Source organism: Rhinoraja longicauda, unplaced genomic scaffold (assembly GCF_053455715.1).
Source record: "Rhinoraja longicauda isolate Sanriku21f unplaced genomic scaffold, sRhiLon1.1 Scf000079, whole genome shotgun sequence".
NCBI lineage: Eukaryota > Metazoa > Chordata > Chondrichthyes > Rajiformes > Arhynchobatidae > Rhinoraja > Rhinoraja longicauda.
The window spans coordinates 6,911-24,704 of NW_027601297.1; the positions used below are offsets into that span (position 1 = coordinate 6,911).

At 54.0% G+C, this 17,794-nt stretch overlaps 1 protein-coding gene across 1 annotated transcript in view; it reads left to right on the forward strand.

The window, feature by feature from the left end:
* The first annotated feature begins 9,323 nt into the window (after positions 1-9,323).
* Positions 9,324-17,794, forward strand: part of LOC144589834 (glypican-4-like) — an 87,186-nt gene continuing 78,715 nt past the window's right edge. The window contains exons 1-2 of the mRNA XM_078394864.1: positions 9,324-9,527; positions 12,959-13,124. Coding sequence (XP_078250990.1) covers positions 9,324-9,527; positions 12,959-13,124 — 370 coding nt within the window. The remainder of the gene's footprint in view (positions 9,528-12,958; positions 13,125-17,794) is intronic.

Below are 17,794 nucleotides of genomic sequence, written 5' to 3' on the forward strand. Positions count from 1 at the left end.
CCACACCTCCCTCCTCCCTCCCTCCCTCCCCCTTCCCTCCCTCCCCTCCTCCCGGTTACAATGGAAACCCTACGAGGACGGGCCCAATGGTGAAAGAGGGGTACTGGGAAAATGGGAGGTTCCCCTCCCTCCCCCCTCCCTCCCTTCTCCCTCCCCCCCTCCCTCCCCCTCCCCTTCCCCCCTCCCTCCCCTTCCCCCCTCCCCCCTCCCTACCCCTCCCCCCTACCCCCTTCCCTCCCCTCTCCCTCCTCCCTTCCCCCCTCCCCTCCCCCTCCCCTCCCCCTCCCCTCCCCCCTCCACACCTCCCTACTCCCTCCCTCGAAAAGCAACTGACAGAAGCACTAAGTAGCCGCGAATGTTTCAAAACCAGCACTTAACCGCGAATGTTTTTTTAAAAAGCACTTAACCGCGAATGTTTCAAAACAAGCAATTAAAAAGCACTTTTTTTAAAAAGTATTTTTTTTTATTCCAAGAGAATGGGGGGGGGGTCTGAGAATGGGGACTGGGTAGGGGGACAACAGGGGTCGTTGCGGTGGGGGCTTGGTGGTGGGGGAAAGAGGGGTACTGGGAAAAGGGGAGGTCCCACTTCCCCCTCAACCTCTTCCTCCCCCCTCCTTCCCACCTCCATCCCGACTCTCTCCCCCCTCAATCCCAACCTCCATCACCACTCAGCCCCTAACTCACCCCTCCCTCCTTCCCTCCATCCGACCCTCCCCCACTCCCTCCCCCCCTCCCTCCACCCTTCCACCCCTCTCCCCCTCCTTCCACCCTCCCTCCCCCCCTCCCGGTTACAATGGAAACCCTACGGGGACGGGCCCAACGGTGAAAGAGGGGTACTGGGAAAAGGGGAGTTCCCCCTCCCTCCCCTCCTCCCTCCCCTCCCCCCTACCCCTCTTCCCCCCTCCCCCTCCCCTCCCTCACCCTCCCCTCCTCCCTCCACACCTCCCTCCTCCCTCCCTCCCCCCTCCCGGTTACAATGGAAACCCTACGAGGACGGGCCCAACGGGGAAAGAGGAGTACTGGGAAAAGGGGAGGTCCCCCTCCCTCCCCCCTTCCCGCTCCCCTCCCCCCTCCCCTCTCCCTCCCCCTCCCCCCTACCCCCCTCCCTCCCCTCCCCCCTCCCTCCCCTCCCCTCCTCCCTCCACACCTCCCTCCTCCCTCCCTCCCCCTTCCCGCCCTCCCGTCCTCCCGGTTACAATGGAAACCCTACGAGGACGGGCCCAACGGGGAAAGAGGGGTACTGGGAAAAGGGGAGGTCCCCCTCCCTCCCTCCCCCCTACCCACCTCCCTCCCCTCTCCCTCCCCCCTTCCCTCCTCCCTTCCCCCCTCCCCCCTCCCATCCCCCCCTCTCCCCCCTCCCTCCCCCCTACCCCCCTCCCTCCCCTCTCCCTCCCCCCTTCCCCCCTCCCCCCTCCCCTCCCTCCCCTCCTCCCTCCCCCTTCCCTCCCCTAACCCTCCCCCTTTCCTCCCCTCCCGGTTACAATGGAAACCCTACGAGGACGGGCCCAACGGGCCCACTCGGTCTAGTATAATACTAAAACTCTGCGGTCCAACATTCCGTATGTATATACGGAAGATTCCGTATGTATATACGGAAGATTCCGAAGATTTCTGTCCATAACTTACAAACCCTGCTCCTCCCAGACGGTACACCAAAGCGCTACGATTTTTGTACCGCCGTATTCACCATTGACGTGGGCAACTATTGTAAGTACTTTCGTTCAAATTGAAGCTACCTTTTTAAAGCTAGAGAGATATTAAAGTTTAAATTTTCATTTCTAACACTTATCTTGAAGGGTCCAAACCCTACTCCTCCCAGACGGTACACCAAAGCGCTACGATTTTTGTACCGCCGTATTCACCATTAACATGGGCAACTATTGTAAGTACTTTCGTTCAAATTGAAGCTACCTTTTTAAAGCTAGAGAGATATTAAAGTATAAATTTTCATTTCTAACCCTTTTCTTGAAGGGGCTTCAGTGCGTGATGTCACAATGGCACCCGTGCACCAATGAGAGATCAGCTCGGTATTAAATTTACATCTTCAGCTTGTGACGTCACAATGCTTGTGTGAGATTGTTGCAACATTGTTGCGAAAAGCAACTGCCAGTTTTTTAAAGTTGTGCAAGTCACTTAACATACACAGATCAGCATGGGGCCCCTATTCCCTCCCTCCCCCCCTTCCCCCCTCACCCCTTCCTCCCCACTCCTTCCCACCTCCATCCCCACTCCCTCCCCCCCTCCTCCCCAACTCCCTCCCCACCTCCCTCACCCCTCCTCCCCTAACTCCCCCCCCCTCCCTCCTTCCCTCCATCCTCCCCCCCTCCCTCCACCCTTCCATCCCTCTCCCCCTCCCCCCTCCTTCCACCCTCCCTCCCCCCTTCTGGTTACAAAGGAAACCCTACGGGGACGGGCCCAACGGGGAAAGAGGGGTACTGGGAAAAGGGGAGGTCCCCCTCCCTCCCCTTCCCCCCTCCCCTCCCCCCTCCCCCTCCCCCCTAACCCTCTCCCTCCCCCTCCCCTCCCCCCTCACCTCCTCCCTCCACACCTCCCTCCTCCCTCCCTCCCCTCCTCCCGGTTACAATGGAAACCCTACGAGGACGGGCCCAACGGGGAAAGAGGGGTACTGGGAAAAGGGGAGGTCCCCCTCCCTCCCCCCTTCCCCCATCCCATCCCCCCTCCCTCCCCTCTCCCTCCCCCCCGTTCCCCCTCCCCTTCCCCCCTCCCTCCACACCTCTCTCCTCCCTCCCTCCCCTTCCCTCCCTCCCATCCTCCCAATGCTTGTTTGAGATGGGTGCTACATTGTTTCGAAAAGCACCACTAACAGATCGCAGTGAGAAGCACTATGTGACCGTGAATGTTTCAAAACAAGCACTTAAAAAGCACTTATCTTTTTTTAAAGTATTTTTTTTTATTGCAAGTCACTTAACATACACAGATCAGCATTGGGCCCCTATGCTCGTGGGCCACCGGGGCAAGTGTTTCGAAAAAAGCACTGAGAGTGTGTCTGGGGGAGAGAGAGAATGGGGGGGGGGGGGTCTGAGAATGGGGACTGGGGAGGGGGACAACAGGGGTCGTTGCGGAGGGGGCTTGGTGGTGGGGGAAAGAGGGGTACTGGGAAAAGGGGAGGTCCCACTTCCCCCCTCAACCCCTTCCTCCCCCCTCCTTCCCACCTCCATCCCCACTCCCTCCCCCCTCCCTCCCCCCTCAATCCCAACCTCCTTCACCACTCAGCCCCTAACTCCCCCCCTCCCTCCTTCCCTCCATCCCACCCTCCCCCACTCCCTCCCCCTCCCTCCACCATTCCATCCCTCTCCCCCTCCCCCCTCCTTCCACCCTCCCTCCCCTCCTCCCGGTTACAATGGAAACCCTACGAGGACGGGCCCAATGGGGAAAGAGGGGTACTGGGAAAATGGGAGGTTCCCCTCCCTCCCCCCTCACTCCCCCCTCCCTCCCTTCTCCCTCCCCCCCTCCCTCCCCCTCCCCTTCCCCCTCCCTCCCCTTCCCCCCTCCCCCCTCCCTCCCCCTCCCCCCTACCCCCTTCCCTCCCCTCTCCCTCCCCCCCTTCCCCCCTCCCCTCCCCCCTCCCTCCCCCTCCCCTCCCCCCTCCACACCTCCCTACTCCCTCCCTCGAAAAGCAACTGACAGAAGCACTAAGTAGCCGCGAATGTTTCAAAACCAGCACTTAACCGCGAATGTTTTTTTAAAAAGCACTTAACCGCGAATGTTTCAAAACAAGCAATTAAAAAGCACTTTTTTTTTAAAAGTATTTTTTTTTATTCCAAGAGATGGGGGGGGGTCTGAGAATGGGGACTGGGGAGGGGGACAACAGGGGTCGTTGCGGTGGGGGCTTGGTGGTGGGAGAAAGAGGGGTACTGGGAAAAGGGGAGGTCCCACTTCCCCCTCAACCTCTTCCTTCCCCCTCCTTCCCACCTCCATCCCCACTCTCTCCCCCCTCAATCCCAACCTCCATCACCACTCAGCCCCTAACTCACCCCTCCCTCCTTCCCTCCATCCGACCCTCCCCCACTCCCTCCCCCCCTCCCTCCACCCTTCCACCCCTCTCCCCCTCCTTCCACCCTCCCTCCCCCCCTCCCGGTTACAATGGAAACCCTACGGGGACGGGCCCAACGGGGAAAGAGGGGTACTGGGAAAAGGGGAGTTCCCCTCCCTCCCCTCCTCCCTCCCCTCCCCCTACCCCTCTTCCCCCCTCCCCCTCCCCTCCCCCCCTCCCTCCCCCTCCCCTCCTCCCTCCACACCTCCCTCCACACCTCCCTCCTCCCTCCCTCCCCCCCTCCCGGTTACAATGGAAACCCTACGAGGACGGGCCCAACGGGGAAAGAGGAGTACTGGGAAAAGGGGAGGTCCCCCTCCCTCCACCCTTCCCCCTCCCCTCCCCCATCCCCTCTCCCTCCCCCTCCCTCCCCCTCCCCCCTACCCCCCTCCCTCCCCTCCCCCCTCCCTCCCCTCCCCTCCTCCCTCCACACCTCCATCCTCCCTCCACACCTCCCTCCTCCCTCCCTCCCCCTTCCCGCCCTCCCCTCCTCCCGGTTACAATGGAAACCCTACGAGGACGGGCCCAACGGGGAAAGAGGGGTACTGGGAAAAGGGGAGGTCCCCCTCCCTCCCTCCCCCCTACCCACCTCCCTCCCCTCTCCCTCCCCCCCTTCCCTCCTCCCTTCCCCCCTCCCCTCCCCCCTCCCATCCCCCCCTCTCCCCCCTCCCTCCCCCCCTACCCCCCTCCCTCCCCTCTCCCTCCCCCCCTCCCCTCCCCCCTCCCTCCCCTCCCCCCCTCCCTCCCCTCCTCCCTCCCCCTTCCCTCCCCCAACCCTCCCCCTTTCCTCCCCTCCCGGTTACAATGGAAACCCTACGAGGACGGGCCCAACGGGCCCACTCGGTCTAGTATAATACTAAAACTCTGCGTTCGTGTGTATGTACGGAAGATTCCGTATGTACGAAAGATTCCGTATGTACGAAAGATTACGAAGTGTCTTTGCTTGAGGCTTAACTTACAAACCCTACTCCTCCTAGACGGTACACCAAAGCGCTACGATTTTTGTACCGCCATATTCACCTTTAACATGAGCAACTATTGTAAGTACTTTCGTTCAAATTGAAGCTACCTTTTTAAAGCTAGAGAGATATTAAAGTTTAAATTTTTCATTTCTAACCCTTTTCTTGAAGGGGCTTCAGCGCGTGATGTCACAATGGCACCCGTGCACCAATGAGAGATCAGCTCGCGATGGACAAGCGGCTGCTATTGGGTGTTTACTACTTTAAATTTACATTATTTTTTTTCTGACCTTTTTTTTCAAGGTCTTCAGCTTGTGACGTCACAATGCTTGCGTGAGATGGTTGCAACATTGTTGCGAAAAGCAACTGCCAGTTTTTTAAAGTTGTGCAAGTCACTTAACATACACAGATCAGCATGGGGCCCCTATTCCCTCCCTCCCCCCCCCTTCCACCCTCAACCCCTTCCTCCCCACTCCTTCCCACCTCCATCCCCCCTCCTTCCCCCCCCTTCCCCCCTCCCCTCCCCCTCCCTCCCCCTCCACCCTCCACACCTCCCTCCCTCCTCCCTCCCCTCCTCCCGGTTACAATGGAAACCCTACGAGGACGGGGCCCAACGGGGAAAGAGGGGTACTGGGAAAAGGGAGGTCCCCCTCCCTCCCCTTCCCCCTCCCCTCCCCCCCTACCCCTCTCCCTCCCCCCTCACCCCCCTTCCCCCCTCCCCTCTCCCTCCCCCCTCCCCCCTTCCCCCCTCCCCTCCCCCCTCCCTCCCCCCTCCCCTCCTCCCTCCACACCTCCCTCCTCCCTCCCTCCCCCTTCCCTCCCTCCCCCTCCTCCCGGTTACAATGGAAACCCTACGAGGACGGGCCCAACGGGGAAAGAGGGGTACTGGGAAAAGGGGAGGTCCCCCTCCTCCCCCCCTTCCCCATCCCATCCCCCCTCCCTCCCCTCTCCTGCCCCCTTCCCCCCCTTCCCTTCCCCCCTCCCTCCCCTCCTCCCTCCACACCTCCCTCCTCCCTCCCTCCCCTTCCCTCCCTCCCATCCTCCCAATGCTTGTGTGAGATGGTTGCAACATTGTTTCGAAAAGCAACTGACAGAAGCACTAAGTAGCCGCGAATGTTTCAAAAACCAGCACTTAACCGCGAATGTTTTTTAAAAAAGCACTTAACCGCGAATGTTTCAAAACAAGCAATTAAAAAGCACTTATTTTTTTTAAAGTATTTTTTTTTATTCCAAGAGAATGGGGGGGGTCTGAGAATGGGGACTGGGGAGGGGGACAACAGGGGTCATTGCGGTGGGGGCTTGGTGGTGGGGGAAAGAGGGGTACTGGGAAAAGGGGAGGTCCCACTTCCCCCTCAACCTCTTCCTCCCCCGTCCTTCTCACCTCCATCCCCACTCTCTCCCCCCTCAATCCCAACCTCCATCACCACTCAGACCCTATCTCACCCGTCCCTCCTTCCCTCCATCCGACCCTCCCCCACTCCCTCCCCCCCCTCCCTCCACCCTTCCACCCCTCTCCCCCTCCCCCCTCCTTCCACCCTCCCTCCCCCCCTCCCTCCCCCCCTCCCGGTTACAATGGAAACCCTACGGGGACGGGCCCAACGGGGAAAGAGGGGTACTGGGAAAAGGGGAGGTCCCCCTCCCTCCCCCCTTCCCCCATCCCATCCCCCCTCCCTCCCCTCTCCCTCCCCCTTCCCCCCGTTCCCCCCTCCCCTTCCCCCCCTCCCTCCACACCTCTCTCCTCCCTCCCTCCCCTTCCCTCCCTCCCATCCTCCCAATGCTTGTTTGAGATGGGTGCTACATTGTTTCGAAAAGCACCCCTAACAGATCGCAGTGAGAAGCACTATGTGACCGCGAATGTTTCAAAACAAGCACTTAAAAAGCACTTATCTTTTTTTAAAGTATTTTTTTTTATTGCAAGTCACTTAACATACACAGATCAGCATTGGGCCCCTATGCTCGTGGGCCACCGGGGCAAGTGTTTCGAAAAAAGCACTGAGAGTGTGTCTGGGGGAGAGAGAGAATGGGGGGGGGTCTGAGAATGGGGACTGGGGAGGGGGACAACAGGGGTCGTTGCGGAGGGGGCTTGGTGGTGGGGGAAAGAGGGGTACTGGGAAAAGGGGAGGTCCCACTTCCCCCCTCAACCCCTTCCTCCCCCCTCCTTCCCACCTCCATCCCCACTCCCTCCCCCCTCAATCCCAACCTCCATCACCACTCAGCCCCTAACTCCCCCCCCTCCCTCCTTCCCTCCATCCCACCCTCCCCCCCTCCCTCCCCCCTCCCTCCACCCTTCCATCCCTCTCCCCCCTCCTTCCACCCTCCCTCCCCCCCTCCCAGTTACAATGGAAACCCTACGGAGACGGGCCCAACGGGGAAAGAGGGGTACTGGGAAAAGGGGAGATCCCCCTCCCTCCCCTCCCCTCTACCCCCTCCCCCCTTCCCTCCCCCTTCCCCCCTCCCCTTCCCCCCTCCCCTCCTCCCCTGCCTCCCCCTCCCCTCCTCCCTCCACACCTCCCTCCACACCTCCCTCCTCCCTCCCTCCCCCCCTCCCGGTTACAATGGAAACCCTACGAGGACGGGCCCAACGGGGAAAGAGGGGTACTGGGAAAAGGGGAGGTCCCCCTTCCCCCCTCAACCCCTTCATCCCCCCTCCTTCCCACCTCCATCCCCACTCCCTCCCCCCTCCCCAACTCCCTCCCCCCTCCCCCTTTACTGCCCCCCTCCCTCCTTTCCCTCCATCCCTCCCTCCCCCAATCCCTCCCCCCTCCCTCCACCCTTCCATCCCTCTCCCCCTCCCCCCTCCTTCCACCCTCCCTCCCCCCCTCCCCGTTACAATTGAAACCCTACGAGGACGGGCCCAACGGGGAAAGAGGGGTACTGGGAAAAGGGGAGGTCCCCCTCCCTCCCCCCCCTCCCCTCCCTCCCCCTCCCCCATACCCCCCTCCCTCCCCTCCCCCCTCCCTCCCCTCCCCTCCTCCCTCCACACCTCCCTCCCTCCCCCTTCCCTCCCTCCCCTCCTCCCGGTTACAATGGAAACCCTACGAGGACGGGCCCAACGGGGAAAGAGGGGTACTGGGAAAAGGGGAGGTCCCCCTCCCTCCCCCCTCCCTCCCCCCTCCCCCCTCCCTCCCCCCTCCCTCCCCCCTCCCTCCCCCCTCCCCCACTACCCACCTCCCTCCCCTCTCCCTCCCCCCTTCCCTTCCCCCCTCCCCCTCCCCTCCACACCTCCCTCCCCCTTCCCTCCCCCCCACTCCCCTCCCGGTTACAACGGAAACCCTACGAGGATGGGCCCAACGGGCACACTCGTGCTAGTATACTACTAAAACTCAGATCTTGTGTTATATATATATGTATGCGCGTAACAGCGGTTTCTCTGATTTCGTCAAAACGGTGAACCGTAGCGCCACGATTTTTGCACCGCCTTAATCACCACGCGGTTATCTGCTGCAAAATTGTTTTTTATTTAATTCGGTCGCATGTTTTTTAAGTTACAGAGGTATTAAAGCACTTCCCCCCCCCCCCCTAAATTATAGGGGGCGCTGTGGTGCGGATTTAGTTTTCAGCTTGTGGCTTGTGACGGCTACATTGTTTCGAAAAGTTTCCAGAAAAGGATTTAGTTTTCAGCTTGTGCCGGCTACATTGTTTCGAAAAGTTTCCAGAAAAGCGCTGATTGTTTTGTTATTGCAAGTCAAGTCAAGTCAAGTCAATTATATTTGTATAGCACATTTAAAAACAACCCATGTTGACCAAAGTGCTGCACATCTGAATAGGAAAAAAAAAAAAAAGAAGGTTATAGTGGTCACTTGACATACACAGATCAGGAGGACGGGCCCAACGGGCACACTTGGAGAGTAAGAGTGGGGCTGGGGGAGGAGAGAATGGGGGGTGTGGGGACGGGCCCAACGGGCCCGCTTTGAACGGGCACACTTGTTCTAGTATATTACCAAAACTCTGTTTGTGTGTATGTGCCCACCATCATTTTTTTGGTTTACACAGCCAAAACGGTACACCATAGCGCCACAATTTTTGGCCCACGTTACTCACCATTATCCTAGGCATAATGTCTAACAACTCATTCAAATTGAAGCTACAATTTTAAAGCTAGAGATTTTAAAGTTTTAAAATGTCCTTTCTAACCCATTTCTTGAAGGTCTTCAGCGTGTGATGTCACAATGGGACCCGTGCGACTGTGAGAGATGAGCTGTGAGAGATTCAGCGTGTGTCGTCACAATTGGACACGCACATCTTTAAGAATAGCGCTCTCTTCCACCCCCCCCCCGAGGACCAGCGGGAGGACCGACGCCCGTCCTAGCATGCCTCGCGTCTGCCTTCCCCTCATGGTGCGACGCGACGCCATTCCCCGCAGCTCACGACTAACAGCACTCAACGCGCGAGCTACGACCCGGGGGTTGCAGCCCGCCCGCAAACTTGTGTACGCACAGACCGGTAGGATCGATGGGCCCGAGAGCCAGGGATCTCCAATGGGTCAGCTCCTCCGCTGTTGTAGAGAGGATGGGGTGTGTGAGTGGGGAGAACAATTTCCTTTTTTTTAAAACGTTAAAACCCCGCTTACATCATAGATTAGACTTTAAAGGCAGGGCTGGGGGGCAGGTGGGGGCAGGGGAGGGGCAAGTGAGGGTGCTTAGGGGGGATGGAGTGGGTCAGGGGGGGAGGAGGGGGGATAAGGGGGATTGAGTAGGGGGGGTTGAGGGTGCCTCACCAATACAGGAGAGGCTTTGGGTCCACTGCTCACTCAGTCACACCCTCTCTGCTTCCCTGTCCCCCCTCTACGAGGAATGGGCCCAACGGGTCCACTTGGTCTAGTTATTATTTAACCGAAGTGATCATAAGAGGAATTTGCAAACTCTACACTGACAGCACCGGAATTCAAGATTGAACCTGGGTCTCTGCCAAAACAATACAGCAGTATACAGATTAGTTACAGACGAAGGCGGAACAATGGCAAATGGAGTTTAATCCCGGCAAGTGAGAGGTGTTACACTTTGCTTGTGCAAGGAATGGAAGGATTTGGATCACATGCAGGCAGAAAGGATTAGCCTAATTTGGCACAGTATGACACATATATTTTACAGGAACGCTGTATAGTTATATGTGTAAGCTCTGGAAGAATCATCAAGGCATAGAAAACAACATATGTGACATGGATAAATAGGATTAGTGTACTTCGTGAGGGGTCCGGGATGACACCAAGTCTGGCCGAGATCACACAGACACTTGCAGTAGTCTGAACTCACATGATTTATTTGCATTGGTACAAATGTCCAGCGCCACATGGGGGCGCTGACCATGCCATCTGGCACATGTGCAGTGGCACTGGCAATCTCACGGTTGTCTTGGCAACTTAGTCCCAGTCTTCAAAGGAGGAGGCTTGGCTATCTTTGGCTTCTCCCTGCAGTTCACCCTTGCCTCGTGAGGAGGCACTACCTATCTCAAGTTTACCCTGGCGGCTCAGCTTAGGGCTTGACGGGAAGATACTGGCAGTTTCTAGGTTATCCTGGCGGCTCAGTCTTGGCCTCTGTGTGGGTGTGGTCCCTTGGCAGGAAGACACACTGTCATCTCGGGCTTGCCCCAGCCACTCAGTCTCAGCCTCATTAGAGGTGCTGGCTGTCTAGGGCTTCTTCCCAGCAGCTTAGTGTTGACCATGTGGTTGCGCTGGTGGGCACTGGTTTGTTCCAGTGGCTCAATCTTCCTTGAACCTGGAACAGGGGAACACAGCTAGCAGGGAGGCGTCCCACTTTGTGTCCCTTCCTCCATCTGTCTTCCTTCTTCCTCTCTTTCTTCCGCTTTCTCTTCTGCCTTTTCTCTCCTCTGGCGCGAATGCCTGGGTTTCATAGAGAATGCGCTGTCAAAGTTCAGGTGGCAAAACCAATATCAGCTAATTTGACACAGTTGTTACGGGTGAATTGGCCTGTCAGCCAGTGATCAGCTCGACATCCAAGGGAAGGGATGCTGCCAAAGTAGGTACAACAGGCAGCAAGGAGAAGTTGGGCTGAAGGGCCTGATCCTCTGCTCTACGACTCTAACATCATCGATTTGCAACCCGCAATTGTTTGTCATGCCACTTATTAGTCACCCACATTTGCGCTTTTACCATGTTTAATATCCTGTTCTATTTACTGAATGCAAAAGCTTCTGTCTGTCAACCAGTATGTTGTCCAGGCTGTAAATGTCATTTCACTGGAATGTTTATGTTATTGTTCTTTCTGCAGATGTTGCTTAATCCTTGAGTATTTCCATCATTTTCTGTTCTAATTTCTGATGGTGTGGCTACATTTTTCATTTCTGTATCCTTGGATCAATGTTTGGAATCCGTGGGCTCACCCATTTTTGATTGTGATCTATCATCTAAGTTGAACAAGCAAAAACTATGGTTGCGATTTCTGCCATTTTCAATGTTGACCTTTGTCGTACCTCAAGTCCTTCGCTAGTTTTTCTTGTATTCATTAAACGTTATGTAATTATATTCCAAGAGAGAACATTAAATCAAGCTGTCATGGTCTATTAGTCATGTACAGTGGGTAGCTGTAAGTAATTCTCAATCATACACTTGAAAAAGTCTGTTTAAAGAACTGATTGTTGACTGTGGAAGAGGAAGACTGAGGATCCACAAACCTGTCCTCATCAAAGGGTCAGTGGTGGTAGAGTCAACAACATCAAGTTCCTGGGCTTGCATATCTTTCAAGATCTGGCCTGGACCCAGCACATTGATGCAATCATGAAACCCGTCAATGCCTCTACTCCCTTAGAAGATTGAGAAGATTCAGCATGTCGATGAATACTCTTGTGAAGTTCTACAGGTGTACAGTAGCGAGCACATTGACCAGTTGCAGCATGGCCTGGTTTGGCAATTCGGCCTGGATAGAGTGGATGTGGCGAAGATGTTTTCACGAGTGGGAGAGTCTAGGACCATGTATCATAGCCTCAGAATAAAAGGACATTCCTTAAATACAGGATTAATACAGAGCTTTATGAGCTTTATTAGGAAGGAGCTGAGGAATTTCTTTAGTCAGAGGGTGATGAATCTGTGGAATTCTTTGCCACTGAAGCCTGTGGAGGTTGTCAATGGATATTTTTAAAGGCATAGATTCTTGATTAGTATGGGTGTTGGGTTATGGGGAGAAGGCAGGAGAATGGAGTTGAGAGGGAAAGAGAGATCAGCTGTGATTGAATGACGGAGCAAACCTGATTGGCCGAATGACGTAATTCTGCTCCAATCATTTATGAACTTATGAATGCCCAGGAACGAAGGAAATTACAAAAAGTGGTGAGCCCGGTCCCTCGCAGGTACTGCCCTCCACACCAGTGAAAGCATCTCTAAGATGTGCTGTCTCAAAGGCAGGCAGTCAGCATCAAGGAACCACACCACCCTGGCAACGCTCTCATTTCACTCCTGTCATCGAGTCTGATAACTCTAATGTTCAGGTTCAGGAACAGCTTCTTGCCAACAATCATCAGGCTATTTATTGAACACTACAATCTCAACTAAATTCCAAACTGTGAAGTGCCTGGGTTGTGCGAGGAACTTTGGGCAATGCTTTATTTTTGTTTTTTGTAAATTTGAACCTTTTGTTGTGTTATCCATTGAGTGCTGTGTTTACAAACCTGTTGTGCTGCTGCTGGAATTAACAATTTCATTGTTCAGTTTTGAGATACATGACAGTAAAACACTCCTGAATCTGTTTCATTGCCTGAGTGTGAAATCCAAGAACTTCCAAGCCAACAGTACTGTGGAAGTACTTTAAGCAGACAGTGGTTCCATTAGGCAGTTTACCACCATCCTCTCATGGGCAGCATTCCTATTAACATGCTGCCTATTAATTATTGGGAACTATTTAAAACAAAGATAAACATGAACGTTGTAAACTGGCAATACATTGAAATTTGTGATCTTGTATTTGTAATGTATAATTTTTAAATATAAAAACAGGTGAATCCAACAGCGGAGTGTGCTGATGCCCTGCTGAAGATGACGTATTGTCCTCACTGTCGTGGGATATTTGTAGTTAAACCGTGCAACAAGTACTGTCTCAACGTCATGAAGGGATGTTTGGCCAATCTGGCAGATCTGGACATAGAATGGAACAACTTTATTGGTGAGTTTTTTCTCTTCCCCCCTCCGCCCCACCAACGCAGTTAACAAATCACGTTATTGATGGTTATTATTCAGCCAGAAGTCAAATCTTAACAGACCTTTACATCTCTCTGGAATTGCCGTTTTCTTCACTTTTATTCGCAGGAAGTAATCGTTATATGTGATACAGCAACTGACCATGGTGATGTGGAAATGTGGGGAGCTGGAATTTATAGTGAGAGGAGAGGAGAACCCATTAATAAACAGTGCTGGCTTGTGGATAATCAATAGAAGTAGCAGCAGCAGCAATCAGCAGCAGCAGTAGCAGCAATCAGCAGCAGCATAGCAGCAATCAGCAGCAGCAGTAGCAGCAGCAATCAGCAGCAGCAGCAATCAGCAGCAGCAGCAGCAATCAGCAGCAGCAGTAGCAGTAGCAGCAAGCAGCAGCAATCAGCAGTAGCAGCAGCCAGCAGCAGCAGCAATCAGCAGCAGCAGCAATCAGCAGCAGAAGTAGCAGTAGCAGCAAGCAGCAGCAATCAGCAGTAGCAGTAGCAGCAGCCAGCAGCAGCAGCAATCAGCAGCAGCAGCAATCAGCAGCAGAAGTAGCAGTAGCAGCAAGCAGCAGCAATCAGCAGTAGCAGTAGCAGCAGCAATCAGTAGCAGCAAGCAGCAGCAATCAGTAGCAGCAAGCAGCAGCAATCAGCAGTAGCAGTAGCAGCAGCAGCAGCAATCAGCAGCAGCAGCAATCAGCAGCAGCAGCAATCAGCAGCAGCAGCAGCAGCAGCAGCAGCAGCAGTAGCAGCAGCAGCAATCAGTGTGCGTGTGAGAGAGAGCAGAGACCGTAGTATTGTGTGGGGATAGTAAGGAGTAAGACCTGTGTGATCTTCCGGACAAGTTTCGATCGCCTAGCTTGGGGTCGGAGAGGTATTTCCCGGATTTTTTTCCCCAAATTGGCCTGGGTTTTTAATCCGTTTTTTTGCCTCTCCCAGGAGATCACTCAGTTCTTTTGGGTGGGCGGTTGGAGCGGTTGGAGTAGCGTCCGGGCGGTAGTTTTTTGGAAACCGAGCAAGGGGCTTTGTTCTTACAGAGGCCCAGGAGTGGTTGGAGCAGACCACTCTGCAACATTCCCAGTTAAGGGGGAGTATGAGTGTTAGGGCAGTTTATTGTTCTGGGTGTCGGATGTGGGGAATCTGGGAGTCTGATAGTCTTCCAGACATCCACATCTGCGCCAGGTGCGACGAGATGGGGCTCCTAAGGGACCATATTAGGAACCTGGAGCGGCAGATTGATGACCTCCGTCTGGTCAGGGAGAGTGAGGAGGTTATAGAGAGGAGTTATAGAGAGGTGGTCACTCCAAGACCCCGGGAGGTAGACAAGTGGGTCACGGTTAGGGGGGGCAAGGAGCAGAGGCAGGGACTAGAGAGTACCCCAGTGGATGTACCCCTTGGCAATAAATACTCCTGTTTATGTACTGTTGGGGAGTACAGCCTACCTGGGGGCAGTGACGGCGCCCGGGCCTCTGGCAAGGAGTCCGGCCCTGTTGCTCAGAAGGGTAGGGAAAGGAAGAAGAGAGCGATAGTGATAGGGGACTCTATAGTGAGGGGGTCAGATAGGCGATTCTGTGGACGCAGTCGGGAGACCCGGATGGTAGTTTGCCTCCCTGGTGCCAGTGTCCGGGATGTATCTGAACGTGTCCAAGATATCCTGAAAAGGGAGGGAGAGGAGCCAGAGGTCGTGGTACATATAGGTACCAACAATATAGGTAGGATAAGGGAAGAGGTCCTGAAAGGAGAATTTAGGGGGCTAGGAAGAGAGTAAAAAAAAAAGGACTTCCAAAGTGATAATTTCAGGCTTACTGCCTGTGCCACGCGATAGTGAGAATAGGAATGGAGTGAGTTGGAGGATAAATACGTGGCTGAGGGACTGGCGCAGGGAGCAGGGATTCAAGTTTCTGGATCATTGGGACCTCTTCTGGGGGAAATATGACCTGTACAAAAAGGACGGGTTGCATCTGAACCTGAGGGGAACCAATATCCTGGCGGGGAGATTTGCTAAGGCAATTGCGGAGACTTTAAACTAGTACGGTTGGGGGGAGGGACTCAAACACAGATAGCTAATAGGCAGTGTGTGAGGCAGGAGGCTGAAAAGGGAAACACTCAGACCCAATATGTAGGAGAGAAAGAAGTGAAAAGAAATAAACTGAGAATAAGAAATGATGTGTATATTTTAATGCTAGGAGCATTGTAAGAAAGGTGGATGAGCTTAGAGCCTGGATTGACATCTGGAAGTATGATGTTGTGGCGATCAGTGAAACATGGTTGCAGGAGGGTTGCGATTGGCAATGAAATATTCCAGGATTTCATTGTTTCAGATGTGATAGAATCGGAGGGGCAAGAGGTGGGGGTGTTGCATTGCTAGTCAGGGAGGATATCATATTTCATATTTCAGATACAGCGCGTAAACAGGCCTTTTCGGCCCACCAAGTCCGCACCGCCCAGCGATCCCCGCACATTAACACTATCCTACACACACTAGGGACAATTTTTTACATTTACCCAGTCAATTAACCTACATACCTGTACGTCTTTGGAGTGTGGGAGGAAACCGAAGATCTCGGAGAAAACCCACGCAGGTCACGGGGAGAACGTACAAACTCCTTACAGTACAGCACCCGTAGTCAGGATCGATTTGGCCAAGGGGGAGCATGTATAGAGAGAAGAGAATGGGGCCTAGGATGGAGCCTTGTGGAACTCCGCAGGAGAGGCTAGCTGGAGCAGAGGAATAACTGCCTATGTTGATGGCGAAACTCCTATCTTTGAGGTACGAAGCGAACCAGCTCAGGGCAGTGCCATCAATGCCAACCGCGTACCGGAGACGGTCAATAAGGATGGTGTGGTCCACTGTATCGAACCCTGCGCTGAGGTCGAGAAGGAGCAGGATTGCACAGTCGCCGGTGTCGATGGCGAGAAGCAGGTCGTTGTGTACCTTCAACAAGGCAGACTCTGTGCTGTGGTGGGCTCTGAAACCTGACTGGAAACTTTCCAGGATGGTGTATTGGTGCAGGTAGGGCACTAATTGGTTTAGAATTGCCTTTTCAAGGACTTTTGACAGGAATGGCAGTTTGGAAATGGGTCTGTAGTTGCTAGGCAAGGTGGGGTCTAGGTTAGGTTTTTTCAGTAGGGGCTGGACCACCGCGTGCTTGAAACTGGTTGGAACAGTGCCAGTGGCCAGAGAACTGTTGATAATAGAGAGGATGCTGGGACCGCCAACCAGTTGCTATGAATATGAGTATGCTATGAGTATGCTATGAATGCCAACATACCATTCGCTTTCTTCACTGCCTGCTGCACCTGCATGCTTGCTTTCAATGACTGGTGCACCATGACACCCAGGTCACGTTGCATCTCCCCTTCTCCCAATCGGTCACCATTCAGGTAATACTTTGCTTTCCTGTTCTTGCCGCCAAAGTGGATAACCTCACATTTATCCACATTATATTGCATCTGCCATGCATTTGCCCACTCGCCTAATCTATCCAAGTCACTCTGCAGCCTCCTAGCATCCTCCTCGCAGCTAACACTGCCACCCAGCTTCGTGTCATCCGCAAACTTAGAGATGTTGCATTCAATTCCCTCGTCCAAATCATTAATATACACTGTAAATAACTGGGGTCCCACTAGTACCCCACTAGTCACTGCCTGCCATTTCGAAAAGGACCCGTTTATTCCTACTCTTTGCTTCCTGTCTGCCAACCAATTTTCTATCCACCTCAACACTGAACCCTCAATACCGTATGCTTTAAGTTTGTACACCAATCTCCTATGTGGGACCTTGTCGAAGGCCTTCTGAAAGTCCAGATATAACACATCGACTGGTTCTCCCTTATCCACTCTACTAGTTACATCCTCAAAAAATTCTATAAGATTCGTCGGACATGATTTGCCTTTGGTAAATCCGCAGGACCATTCAAGAAGAGACTCTGAAAAATAATACAACAACAGGGAATGATATACGTACGGTTGCAGGTAGCTGTCCTGTGCAGCTGTGAGGATGAAAGCCTTGTTGCATCCCCAGTGTCCGTGAGGGTGGAGAGTAACGTATGGGAAAGAAAAGATCCTTTTGTGATGATCGATGAATGGGAGTGCGAGAGATGAGCAGCTCCAAACTATACGGCAGAACAAAAGGTAATAGAACTAAAGGAAAACAGTGTTGTATGCTTGGCTCTCACACTAGTGTGCAAGAAACTGGTTTCAATTTGTGGGGCACTGGAATCAGTAATTGGAGAAAGCGGGAGTTGTACCCCTGGGAAGGTCTTGAATTAAAGGTCCCACACAGGAGATTAGTGGGCAAAATTAGAGCACTTGGTATTGGGGGTAGGGTACTGACATGGAAAGAAAGTTGATTGGCAGACAGGAAACAAAGGGCAGGAATTAATGGGTCCCTTTCAGAATGGCAGGTAGTGACTAGTGGGGTACCACAAGGCTCAGTGCTTGGACTGCAGCTATTTACAATATATATTAATGACTTAGATGAAGGGATTAAAAGTAACATTAGCAAATTTGCAGATGACACACAGCTGGGTGGCAGTGTGAACTGTGAGGAGGATGCTATTTGGATGCAGGGTAACTTGGATAGGTTGGGTGAGTGGGCAGATGCGTGGCAGATGCAGTTTAATGTGGATAAATGTGAGGT